Consider the following 13,229-nt stretch of genomic DNA (forward strand, 5'->3'; position numbering starts at 1 on the left):
AGTCATGGCATGGGGGCATGGCTTAGTCGCATAAATAACTCAATTTTAAATGAATTTGCAGGCAGCCGCAAGGCGCAGGACATCCACACCGAGAGACAGACAGATGTTGCTGACTGGCTGCAAACAAGGATTCCTCCTCCATCTGCCTTAGACAAACACACACTCCCACGCACACATATAGCATACGACGTTGCTTGGCAGAAAAGTGTTTAACAATCATAAATTAATTGCCGACAAAAACAGCAACAACAAACAAACAAAACCAGCCACGCCCCATTTTACTACGATGACTTACTTGCTGCAAAGGCCACGTCCTGGCACTTGCATGTGAACCTCAGCTTGCAGTAACTTTTCTTGTGGTCCAATAACTCAGACAGCTCGCTGAAGCATTCCCTGCAATTGCCGCAGATTAATGTATCCGGATTGCCTGCAAGAACACAAAACACACACACACACACACACGCATGAAATATGGATACTAATGCAATTAAGTGAGTAGCAACAGCAATATTAAATACTCCAATAAATTACATACACATTGTAGCCTAGCTTCGGTCTTAAGCGAAACAAATATATTGAGCCTTAAAGGGTAGAAGTGTATGATATCTTCATAGTAGTGCAAATCTTTATAAACTATCAGAGATATGTATATAAGCTCAAACTTACAACCATCCTTATTATTGAAATGAGTATTTATAAAACTTGTCATCTATGTATTCCAAAAACATCGCCTTATTGAAATACTAATTATGCAAAAGTCAGCTAGTAAACATTAAGTGTCAGTTCTCTAATTCTAAAATTTACAAAAATACGTGCTATCAATTACTCTAAATTAAATATTAATGACCACATAAATTATAAAATATATATTTAAGCAAAAACAAAAGTGATCTAATCAGTGTGCTATTTTGATGGGCCACAGTTTGATTTCAGCCTGCAAAAGCTGCTTTCTGGTGACAACACCACGTTCTTTGCGAGTTTTGCTCTTCAGGCTCGTTCTCCACCTGGATTTTTGCTTCCTCCGATTCTTGCCAAGCTGCGCATGCAATGGACGTTGAGGTTCATTCAGCTGAGCTGCATTTGGATCGTTCTGCTTATTGCGATATCGTATTAATGTAGCAATGGCATCGATACGCAGATTAGGCTTCATGGTTGTGTGTCGATGAGATCGCTTCAGTTGCGTTCCTTCTTTATCTTTCTTAACGCTTTGTTTTGGCTTCTTATGCTTTGGTTTTTTGCTGCAACAAGGCAACTTGTGTGTTGTGCGTGCTGTGGGTTTTTTAGTAGTGGTGGATTTGGGTTTTCTGGTTGTCTCATCGCATTGCTCCGTTGTGTTTGCCTTCTCAAAATACTGTTCTTCATCATCTTCCTCTGCATCCGCTGATAACTGCGCTAAGTTCGAACGCAGTTGCTGTGGCTGTTGCTGCTGTTGTGCTTGTTGTTGCAGCTGCTGCTGTTGCGATTGCTGCTGCAGTTGTTGTGGCTGGCTCTGTCCGAAGTGCTCGGCCAGCTGTTGAAGCAGCTGCATCTTGGCATAGCAATTGGATTCACCATCCGCTTGCACCAAAGGAGTTGTATCCCGCTCAGCTGTTGATTGTGGCAAATCCAGCAACTGTGAAGAAGACTGTAACACGGGTTGGGGGCCTTGCGACTGCTCAGCAAGCTGCTCGATTGGCGGATGAACTGGTCCAGGCATTTGCTGCAATGGCGCTGAAGTTGCCGAGACTTGAGCAGCCAACTCCATATCCTGTTTGCTCAGCTGATCGTCCTGTTTCCGCAGCTCTAATTGCAGCTGATCGAGTTGCTGATGCAGTTTATCCTTATCCATATTGCGTTCTTGCAGTGCCAGCAATTGCTTGGAATCCTCTTGCTTTTGTGGTGACTTTGCAATATTTGAGTTGAGCTCACGAAAATTGTATTTTGCTTCAGCTAGCAGCTGCTTTGCCTCGTCTGTTTGTGGCGACATTTTGAAGTCTAAATGAGAGCCAAGTTCCCGATTTCCAATGTTGCTGTTCACAATTGGCTTTAGCTGAAAGTTGTTGGTCAACAGACTTCCCTTCAAACTAAGCAAACCATTCACATAAGCTGGCGGCATTTTCTGCTTGGATTGAAACGCCTCCAATGAAGAGCTTGAAACAAACTGTGGCTGCACTTGCGACTGAGATTCTGAGATATGAAAGACTTGCAGTATGAGTAACAAGATAATGAAGAAATGAGTTGAATTAGCGCCAAGACTTTGACGCTGATACATTTCTCATATTTAGAAACGCCAAGCGATTCATTGTAAGCGTCTCTCTCCTTGACAAGTTTAACAAAAACAGAACGATCACAATAAATTAAAATGCTAGCAAAAGTATTAATGATGATGTTGATTACAATTATTTAAACTATCAGGTAAGCTAACATGATTATATCTGCGGTACAGCTAAGGACCTCTATTTATCTACGTTCTACCTCTTTAGAGGGTGCCGATGTGAACTTATTAGCCTTAGCTAACTTAATTATGTTTATCAAAAGCAATGTAAAACTTTCTTGAAAGATGATTTATACCAATTAATATTGTAGTTGTTTAATATGAGAGATTTTAAAATTTACTTTAAAGAACTAGTTTGGAGATCGTCTTAAAATAGCTTTAAAATTAAATAATTTCAAAAAAGAATTCTGAGCAAGTTGTAAAATAATGTGTTCTTAGATTAACATTTAAAATAAAATGTTGTAAAATACGTATTAGCATTTCGCTTGTAAAATCATTTTGACTTTTATATTTTGTCAATTTTATAATAATCTTTTAATATGCGTTTAGTAGATTAAAAGCTACTTATATTTCATTAACTTTATACTACTATATTAAATCATTTATATGATGAAATAACAAATTTCAAATTTCTCTTAATATTTTACACAAGAATTTGTTCCTACAAATTTCATTCTTATATATCTCAATTTCATGACCAATTTCTCGTAGCCATCACAAGCTCACTAAATGTTTAAACTGTGTCTAGAACCACAATTTAATAGCGGAGCAAATCAAATGAAATAGCCAAACAATTGTTGGCACGTCTGGAAGGAGAATGGGAGAAAACAAATGCAGTCAATACTCACTGTAGACTTTGAATGGTCCCCAATGTTGATGCAAACTTAATTGCTCCTGTGCTATCTGTTGTTGTTGTTGGTGTTGCTGATGCTGCTGGTGCTGCTGCTGATGTTGTTGCTGATGCTGATGCTGGTGGTGATGTTGTTGTTGCTGTTGCTGATGTTGCTGTTGTTGATGCTGCATCAATTGGCTGTGCAATTGTAGCGGCTGCGGTTGCTGTGGGGACAATGCCAAAGTCAACGGTTGCAACAAGCATCCCAACTGTTGTTGTTGCTGCTGTTGCTGCTGCTGTTGTTGCTGTTGCTGCTGCTGGTGATGCGACGGCTGCTGGGAGAAGGCACCGTATGGCTCCACGAGCGCTGTTTGATTAGCAATTATTGCTGACTTTGTATTCTGCGGCGATGTCGTTGACTGTCCAGCGATGACGCTCTTCAACTGGAAACCCGTGGCAGCAGCCGCAAATTGTTGCTGCTGTTGCTGTTGCTGCTGCTGTTGTTGTTGTTGATTATGCTGCTGCTGCTGCTGCTCCTGTTTGAATTGCGACCAGTGCAAAGCAGCTGGCGCCGCTGTTGTTGCCGCCGTAGTGGCCACAGCGGCCGCGGCATTCGACAACAGATTCTGCTGATGCAGCAACAATTGCTGCTGTGGCAACAAATTTGCCATCGCCGCCATGGCAACGGCCGCCACTTGCTGCTGATGATGATGTTGCTGCTGCTGCTGTTGCTGCTGATGTTGTTGGTGCTGCTGTGCCGCTTGCGCCTGTTGCTGCTGCTGATGATGCACTGCAGCAGCCGCGGCAGCAGCAGCCACAGCTGCAGCGCTATGATGATGCGAACCATGTTGTTGCTGCTGCTGTTGTACAGCTGCGGCCAAGCTGTTGTTGTTGGTCATCAGACGCTTGCGCTTCTTGGGACGCACCCCGTTGGCCCCTCCACCGCCACCGCCGCGCAACAAAGCCGAGGAGCAGTAGCTGTCGTAGAAGTAATCCCTGTGAAAGGTATCAAGGAGTGACAGCTCATTAGATGCGGTAAATGCTTGTAATTGAAGTGTCAATGTTTGCCCTCCCGAAATAAAAGAGAGCAATTCAACTGTTGCCCATTTTGTGTGCCAAACAGTCAATATTTGTTTAGGACTCACTCCGGTTGTCGCTATCACGCCGCATTCAATTGTCATTTGCCAATTATCATCCCCCTTTAATAGTGCCGAAGTCCTTTTCTGTCTGTCTGTCTGTCTGTCTGTCTGCCTGTGATTGATACAAATGCCAGACTCACCAGCCATTTGTGGTCAAATATTGAGGCAGTTTTCATATCGTTTGGCGCCCAACGTGCGGCGACAATTGTGGCTTTTTTGGTCAACGTTTCTGTGTGCGTGTGCGGTCAATGGGCATTTAAATGACAAACAGAACCATGAAACCCACCTGAAAATGTTTGTGTTTTAATTACAATCAACTCCCACACACATCTTGTACCTTACTGTTTCACCTTTTTAAAGCGTTAACGCACATCGCCTTTCGGCGTCATTAAGCTTAAATTAAATATTTCCACACGAGTGGCAAGTCGTTGACGGAGACGGTGATGGCGATGGCGACGACAACGTCCCCAAAAAATAAATTGTGAATGTTGCTGGCGTTCGGTTCGCTCAGTCATCATTAAGGCCGCACCAGGGACAAACAAGTGCACATGTCAACGCCAGCGACCAAGAACCAGGATATTATAGCATACATTGCAACTGTCAGTCACAGTTCCTCCTCACAGACCCCAAACACAGGCAGGCAGCTATTTTTTGTTCAGCGAGACCGAGTTGTTGTGTGTTGACGAAGCACTCGAAAAAAGCACACACAACTGACCCAGACACAGACCGAGAGAAAACAAGTAAGAAAACTACAGCCGTGTGTGCTTGACTATGAGATACCCACTACACATTTTGAGTGGAAGCAAAACAGTACGGTACTTATTTAAAAATATACCAACTTAATATACCGCAAAAATACTAACAATTCATCAAAAGCAATATTTGGTATATCGAAATAGTACTACATTCAAAATACAGTACAAAGTATACCAGATTGTCACTCAAACCCGTAGTAAGTAGACGTTTTTGCCCGTACAGTATTTAATATATAACTAACAAACTTAAACATAACAAGTGCTTAAAATAAATTAAAGCTCTATCTCTTATAATCTCTGAGATCTAGGTGTTAATACGGACGGACAGACAGACAGGCGGCCATGACTATATATCCGCTGTTAATCAAGAATATTAAAGAGTCACTGATATTTCCTTCTGCCTGTTAAATACATTTCACGAAAGTATACGGTAGGGTATACCCTTCTTCCCTATGGGTAGCGGGTATAAAAAGACAGAGACAGCTACGGAGACAGAGACGGAGACGATGTCGAAACTCAGGAAGTGGCAAACGAAAATCGCATAGACCTGACAGTCAAAATACTTTATGTGAAACAAAGGATACGAATACGAATGCGAATGCGAACATTCGTCCATGTTCATGTCCATGCCCTGATGGATTGTGCCGTATTTATTTATTTATTTGTGTGTGGCTGTCGCTTCTCTCCACTCCACTCCCCCAATTTGCTCAGCCCACATTTCTGTCACAGGACTGAGCCAAGCCGTTAAATGATATGTAAATAAACTTTTCGAAATGAGCGTCAGTTGGCGTTGTTAAATTGTGCACAAAACTTGCGCCTAACTGCCTAAATGTTGGCATTTTATTTAAATTAAAATTTCAAGCATGAAATTGAGTTCTTTCCTTACCAATCGTTGCCAGTTTTGCTAACGTTTTGCCGTTTTCGGCCAATTTGATGCGCCTTCGGCTCCGCCACCATGTTGACATCTGCAATGAATAAAAAAAAGCAAAGCAAAGAGATAAATAAGTCGGCTGTTAATCAAGGCAACAAAAGCAAAGCTGTTCATAATACGAATACTTCTGACTCCTGTCGAAAAACAAAAAATAGAAAAAAACCTTCCTTTTGAAGTGACTGCAAAGTAATGCACAATAGACAATGGAATTTTGGCTTTCCATTATTCTTCGGCTTAGACATTATTATTTTTGTTTTTTTGTTTCTTATTTTGTGTGTTGATTTTTCATTATGCAAATGCTCTCGTAGAGCTTGTGCTGATTAAAAGTGCGCTAAAGTGTCTCACACTCTGTGCATTTTGTTGTCCGACTGCATTACGATAATAATTTAATCCGACTTTGCAATCATTAATCTTAATAAATAACACAACACAAAGTTAACAGCGGCAAAAGACATTGTCAGATTTTGCATAAGATAAAAGCAACGTATGTTTAACGCGCGTTAAAAACGAAGTGTGAATGCTCTAAAATATTTTGAAGTTTAATAAAACCAATTATATAAAAAAATGAATAAACTAAAGGAAAATTGTTGTTAAATGAATACATAAAAAACTTAAAGATTTTACAGGATAAAACAAATTATAATGAAAATCTAAAAAGGAAAATAATTATTGCTTATTAATACTTATAAAATCTGAAGATTTCGAGGGATAAAATAAATTATAATCAAAATACAATAAAGTAAAAGTATAGATACATATTACATATTAAAACTTATAAAATCTAAAGATTTTACAAGAATTATTTAAAAAATAAAATAAAATCTTATCAAAATTGTAATTATTATAGTTTCTCAATATAGACCATTTTTGTAGTAGAATATGTTTTGTTTGAAAATCGTCTCAAGAAGAATTCTACGAAAATGTTTGCAATCAGCTGATGAAGTCTCTAGCTTAAGAACATAATTATGCTATACCTCATCTCATTGTCTATAGTAGAGCATTAAAATTGCGGAAATTCCCATTCTGCGTGCGTTAAACATTTCATTCCTCAATGAAAAGGGTGCGACGTTTGGGCCAGTTTTTTATGGGGGATTTTTTTTATGTTTGTGGGAAGTTCGGCAAACGCGCTCGTTCATCATAATTCATGACAAAGTTTGAAGTGTGACGGCTGCGCCGCAGGGTGGACACAAAAAAAGTAAATAATAAAAAAACAAAAAGACACGCGCCCCAAAAAAAAAGACAAATCCGCCCCATTCGAAGGGAAAGGCAGTTGCTATAACTACAAATTACTGGACGTGGAGGGGTGTGTGTGTGAAAGCGTTTGCATTTCTCTTCTCTGTTTGTCTGGGCTCGCCTTTAGCTTCTGGCTGCTGGCAGGCTATAATTAAGATTAAGGATAAAAGCATAAGAAGGATTTCCAGTTAAGTTTTGCAGTCCAGTTCCAGGCAAATCGGTTTAACGTTGGCCAGACCACAGTCCGCATTCCGTTGAGCCAAAAGTCAATGGCGCGTAGCAATGAAATATTACAGCGACCACTCAACTCGAGAGCTACAAGAAGAGCTCAGCTCGGAGAAAGAGAAAGATGAAGCTATGCTCTGCCTTGCATTACTTTGGTTTTGGTTCTTCTTTCTATAATCAGTGAAATTAGCATGCTACATTTACATAAGCATCGCTCTGTCTTTGGAAAAAGAAGAGCTTTTTATGAGCGCTGTAAAGTTTTCATTGCGCGCCAACGGGGCGTATGGATATGACAGCGGAATACGTATACGCAGCGTTGTCAGTGACATAGCGCGCTAAGTGCATTAAGTTGTTCTTCACACGAGCGAGAGATACGCATGAAAGAATACCAAGGCATCGCTTTCCTGTTTCCGTCTCTCTGTCTGTTCGTTTGGCAGTGCATTTTGCAGCTGCAAGTGACGCGCGACGACGCCTGAAATTTCATTAAGCATTTTAAATTAAATCGACAAACAGTCAGTTGTCAGGTAGTGAAGTCGGTTGAGGTTGCTGCCTGACACAACATTGAAATTTCATTAAAGTATCGCACTGCGATTTATGTTTGCCGCACTTTAAGTTGCGGCCTGCAACGACTTCCGCTTTTCCACAAAATACGCAGACAGTCGCTGTGCTAAGATATGGCCACTACACATGCCAAGGAGCACACACAAGGAGCTCAATTCTCAGTTCTTCTTCCCAGTTGCCTTCCTTAAACTGGCCGCCGACGACGACGACCTCACGATTTGTTCCGCGTTTTGCCTTTTTTCGCGCGTTTGTTCGATTTTAGTGCTGCACTTCCGCAACTGGCGGCTCGCTGGCTGCCTGGCGGCCATTAACCTGGCGACTCCTCAACCACATCGACATCGAGCCACATGCAACTGGGCGAGGGTTAAGGTCTGCAAATGTGTCTATGTCTATGCAAAACAACAACTCAACTCAACTGAACACACACACTCCAACGCTCCAACACTTGCAGGCAGCTAACAACTTTATATCTGGCAAAATATGCAATATGCTCCACAAAGAATTTCAAGTTCTTTGATACTTCCCCTACTAGGAGTTGTCTAGAAAGGAAATAGCTCATGTAGGAAACAATTGGCTAACTTTGTAATAAAGCTAACTACAAGTTTGTATTTAAAGTGAGCGAAGGATTACTTTATTATTAAAGATTTTTAATAAGAAGAAATTCAACAAATAAATGTATTCTTAAATCAAGTTTTTAGAGTCTCAAGAACTACAACATTAAATATATTTTCAGTTGCATTGGCTAATTTTACGGCAGCTTTAATTTAAACTCAGAGTTCAAAATTAATAAATTCAAATTAATAAAAATATTGCAACACAAGTAATTTTTTCCGGAAAACCTTTAATCTACTTTTCGAGTTATATGAATGTTCAGCCTATTGTCAATTTTGTTTAAATAATTAAAATACTAATTAAATGTATCATTTAATATTAAAAGTTCCGAAGAATTATAGTATGTTATTAAAATATGTTAAAGAATCGCAAGATAATCAAAGCATGGAACTAATAATTACTATTAGAAATGTTCTTTAATGCCTGTTTGATATTCTAATTTCTTGATAATATTCTTAAATACCAGTGGGCTAAACAAAGACATCACCAGCTGTCGCCGAAACATATTCATAGTAAAAAAGTAAGGCAGATAAAGAAGAAGAAAAAAAACGTACCCAAGGTCTGGCTGAGCACCGTCTTGCCATCCTCGCCGTGACAAGCGTTGCGAGCATCGAATGGATTTGTGAACTGCACAAAGGCGTAGCCCTTGTGCATTGAGATGCCTGAGGAAGAATCAAGTTTAGCAAAGAAGAACACGAACTGGGAACTGGGAGCTGGGAGCTGGGAACTCACCTGCCAGTCGACCGTAGATTTGAAACATGCGCTCCACGTCCGTTTTGGAGCATTGAAATGTATTCAGATTGCCGACAAAGATGCGCGAGTTAACCGCCTGCGGATCCTGCGAGTTCGTCTGGTTGGACAGTTTTGACAGCTTCATTGTGGCCGCCAGAGCCGCTGGCAATGCGCTGGATGCGGATGCAACGGACAACGACGACGACGATGACGATGACGTCGGCAAGGACACTGGGAAACGGCACGGCGACGGCGACGACGTCAACGGCGCAGCCGCGGCGCACGTGTGTCCAAAGTACAAGAAAGCAATTCTGCCGGCTGCTGACAACCAACTTTGTTGTTGTTTGTTCTTTGCTTTCTCCCCTTTCTCCTCTCTCTCCCTTTTGCCTGGGGCTTAGACTGTCGCTTTGTTTATGGACTTTTGGGTTTTGGTTGCGCTGCGTCGCTGCAGCTTATTGCATTTGTCCTGGGGTCGGGCACGGATTTGGGGCGCGGATTTGGGCTTGTCCTTGTCCTGTTTGTAACCCCAACTCCCTCTTTGATCTGATCTGCTCTGCTGATTTTTCAATTTTTAACGAATCCAAATCTGTGAGCGGTCGGCTCGGTTGTTAAATCTGTAAAAATAAGAGCAAACGACACACAGACGGCATAAATACAAATTGACAATCACAATTTTTTTTTTTTTTGGTTGTAGCTGTTGTGTGTTTCTGTTTACTGTTTGCTGTTGCACAGTTTGCATTTTGTTTTTGCTGTTGTTTGTGTTGTTGCGGCTTAAATTTCAATGGGTATCGAAAGAGAGAGAGAGAGAGCGGCTCATATCGTTTGACGTCTACGTATTTATATTTCATTTATACCGAGCATTGTTTGTTTTTGCAAATTTAATCTTATCGCCACGCAATTAAAATCCCGCAATGCCTTTTTAATTAAAAGCCCATTTTTTCGTTTCCGTCAAAAGTCGCGCAAACTCTTTAAGCCTTTAACTAAGAAGTTTTAACTACGAAGTGTTGATTCCATTTATTAACTATTTCAAAGATTTATAAATAAATAATAAATGAGAAATCGAACACCTTGTTTTTTAAAACATATTATTATCTTAAGACATTTTTATAATATCGTATGAAGTAACACAATTAATAACTCCAAAAGAGGGATGCCTAGATAAACTGATCGATTTATGAATTTTAAATCCGAAAAATGATGTATCAAACTTTTAATGTTTGCAAAAATAAATTGATAATTTAATTACGCTTCAAACCCTATGCAATTATTATTTCTAAAATATTCTGAAATAAGAATAACAGTGCTTTAAACCTACACGTAAAACTTTAAATTACTATTATAAACACAACTTTGATAACATTTTAGTTGTAATGTATTTAATTTTTAATAATAAAATATTTTTTGTAATTTGGCCAGTTCAATATTTTTGCGAATATGGATATATTTTTTATTTTTAAAGAAGCATCAACAAATCAATTATTTTTCTCTTATAAAATATTTTTGGTTTATCCTAAATTAATTAATCGTTTTAAATTTACTTTGAAATCTACTTTATATACATTTTTTATTTTATGTTTTACAAGCTGCTGATTTTATGTGATCTCGAGTGCCACATATTATTTTTGCAAATATTTATTGTTTAAATAAAAATCAATACTAAGTGCGTGCTGCTATAAAATATATGCCAAGCAGACCACTTGAGTAGCTGCCACAAATGTGTGAAAAGGGAGTGAGAGAAGTTGGAGGAGTAGCAAGCTTCAAGACATGCTCGAGCAGAGCTCAAGGCAAGTGGCAGCTGTGGCAGCCAGAGTGAAGGAGGACGTAATCGGAGGGGGCAAAGCGAGGGCCAGTTGTTGGTACGCTTGAGGAGAGTGTGTCTCATATTTACGAGTATGTTCGTTTGCTTTTACTTGGAACATGTTTTGTGCGTGTTATTAAATTAAATAACTTTTAAATGGCTTACACAGAAGCGACAGCGCACTCTCGCAGTCAACACCTCTCCATAACAACAACAACAACAATAACGAGAGAAAAGGAGCAACAATGAAAAGAAAAAGAAGGAAGCGTTTTTCTGGTTCGTGTAAAAGTGAAAAATTAAGCGTTTTTATTGCGCTTTTCGATGGCAACAACACAACGCAACACAGATCCAGCAACCAGCGACTGCTTCCTGGCAACATGTGCACTCAATGTGTGTGAGAGTGGGTGTGACTGTATGAGTGTGTGACTATTTGTGTGTGTGCTTTGCATAGCACAAAAGGTGGCGCGCCGCATGAAATAAAAATAAAACATGCAGCAATAAAAATAAAATACTCTTGTTGTAGCAAATTGTTAATGTAATTTTTATGCAATAGCCTCAGGCATGCCTGAACATGTCTGCCTAGACTTCTATGTGTGTGCGTCTTGAGTGTGTGTGTTTGTCTATATTTATTGCATATTTATGGGCGCAGCATTTGCTTTTAATTGCTGTGAGTCGCACCTTAAGTCGTCGCCAGCTGATTAAAGTCATCGATCGAAGGAAGACGTTCAGCCATCAGCTTTATTAAAAAGACTTTTGCATTGTTTGCAAAACGCTTTAATCAAACACACACACAGAGAGATAGAAATACAATTGTAGACAAGGGATATATTCATTGTGTGCGCCAGTTAGTGATGAGTGAAAGGCGCTTTTATTTATTATAATAGCATTCCTGCCGCCTGTCATCATCGTCACGGGCTGCATTCAGTCAGCCAGCTTCATTCATTCAACACTCAATACTCTCAGCTTCTGCTTCTGCTTCTACTGCTATTTTTTCTCTCATCTGTTGTTTTGTTATCGCCCTCGTTGTGGTTTTGCCATTGTGTCGCATTGTCCTTGCAAATGAAGAAACGTCGCCGCTGGCGGGTTGTTGCATAACAGCTCGCAGCTTCCTTGACGTCTAACATGCCCCATTGTTGCACATACACACACAGAACAACACAGCGGTTGTAGGCCTATAGCCAGAACAAATCCCGAGCTCGTATTGAATAAAATCCAACGCCGCGACACATTTGAATATGCAACACTTTTTGTGGCCTAGTTTTTCGGTTGCCTGCAAAGCCGTTTTAATGAACTTGCCACGGCTTTAATTAAAGTGTTGAAATAACAACAACAGCGCTCGACGCTGACAAATTTACACGCCGCACACACACAAAAGGTGTCCTTCTTCTTCTCCCCTCACAACTCCTTCAAGCAAAAACCCTACTCAAGTGCCTTACAAGTGGTTAGTTAACTCGTCTCTTAATTATAATTAACTGCACTGCTGAGCGGCAGCTTTAGCTTCTTTTCGTGTGTGTGCACATACAACTTGCTGCAGCAAGTTCAACCACAAGAAATTGTGCAGGAAATTGCTGTAATTCTTCTCAACTCTCTACTCTACTTAGGCTTCGTTTTTCCAGCTGCCTGAGTGCAAAAGTAAATTAAGATGCCGTCGTCGCAAGTAAAAGTCGTCGCGGATAAACTTGAAAAGCGCCAATCCAGCAGCCTCCCCAGTTCAGGACACATGTGCGCCCAGTGTAATTGAGTGCGAACTAAATTGAACACAGGAAGCTATAAAGAACATTGAATGCTCTTTCGATTCATTATCAAAGTAATTTGATTAACATGAAACTCTTAAAATTTATAATAAGTTCTAATCTCAACTCTATTTGCTACGCCTTAGTTGAATATTTCAGATCAATAAACAAAATTTCAATATTTATTTATTAATTTATTAAAATTATCGCTTGCTTGCTTACATTTTATAGTACAAAGCAATAAAGGCCTTTTGGCTGCTATTTCATTATTGAGAGAATCTAATATTCAACAATATTTCATGATAACTCATCAATGCTTAAAACAAAAAATCTTTAGTGAACTTTTTCTTTTAATTTGTTTAATTTTTTCATCTACACACGAAGCTCCTGTTTATAATTGTAATTTGACTCTAGATAAAATTTC

The 13,229-nt window shown here is 39.7% G+C and overlaps 2 protein-coding genes across 2 annotated transcripts in view; both read right to left on the minus strand.

The window, feature by feature from the left end:
* The window catches only part of LOC117571407 (probable basic-leucine zipper transcription factor Q), a 36,992-nt gene that overhangs the window by 3,117 nt on the left and 20,646 nt on the right, over positions 1–13,229 (minus strand). The window contains exons 2-6 of the mRNA XM_034253545.2: positions 9,275–9,888; positions 9,097–9,204; positions 5,867–5,945; positions 3,103–4,082; positions 296–427 (exon numbers count right to left, since the gene is read on the minus strand). Of these exons, the coding sequence (XP_034109436.1) occupies positions 296–427; positions 3,103–4,082; positions 5,867–5,945; positions 9,097–9,204; positions 9,275–9,419 (1,444 nt within the window). The 5' untranslated portion in view covers positions 9,420–9,888. The remainder of the gene's footprint in view (positions 1–295; positions 428–3,102; positions 4,083–5,866; positions 5,946–9,096; positions 9,205–9,274; positions 9,889–13,229) is intronic.
* On the minus strand, positions 861–2,335 carry LOC117571416 (putative uncharacterized protein DDB_G0294196). Its single transcript, XM_034253556.2, has one exon. It carries the CDS (start codon positions 2,249–2,251, stop codon positions 896–898), a length of 1,356 nt encoding a protein of 451 aa, XP_034109447.1. The 5' UTR covers positions 2,252–2,335; the 3' UTR covers positions 861–895.

This window comes from Drosophila albomicans, chromosome 3, assembly GCF_009650485.2.
Source record: "Drosophila albomicans strain 15112-1751.03 chromosome 3, ASM965048v2, whole genome shotgun sequence".
Taxonomy (NCBI): domain Eukaryota; kingdom Metazoa; phylum Arthropoda; class Insecta; order Diptera; family Drosophilidae; genus Drosophila; species Drosophila albomicans.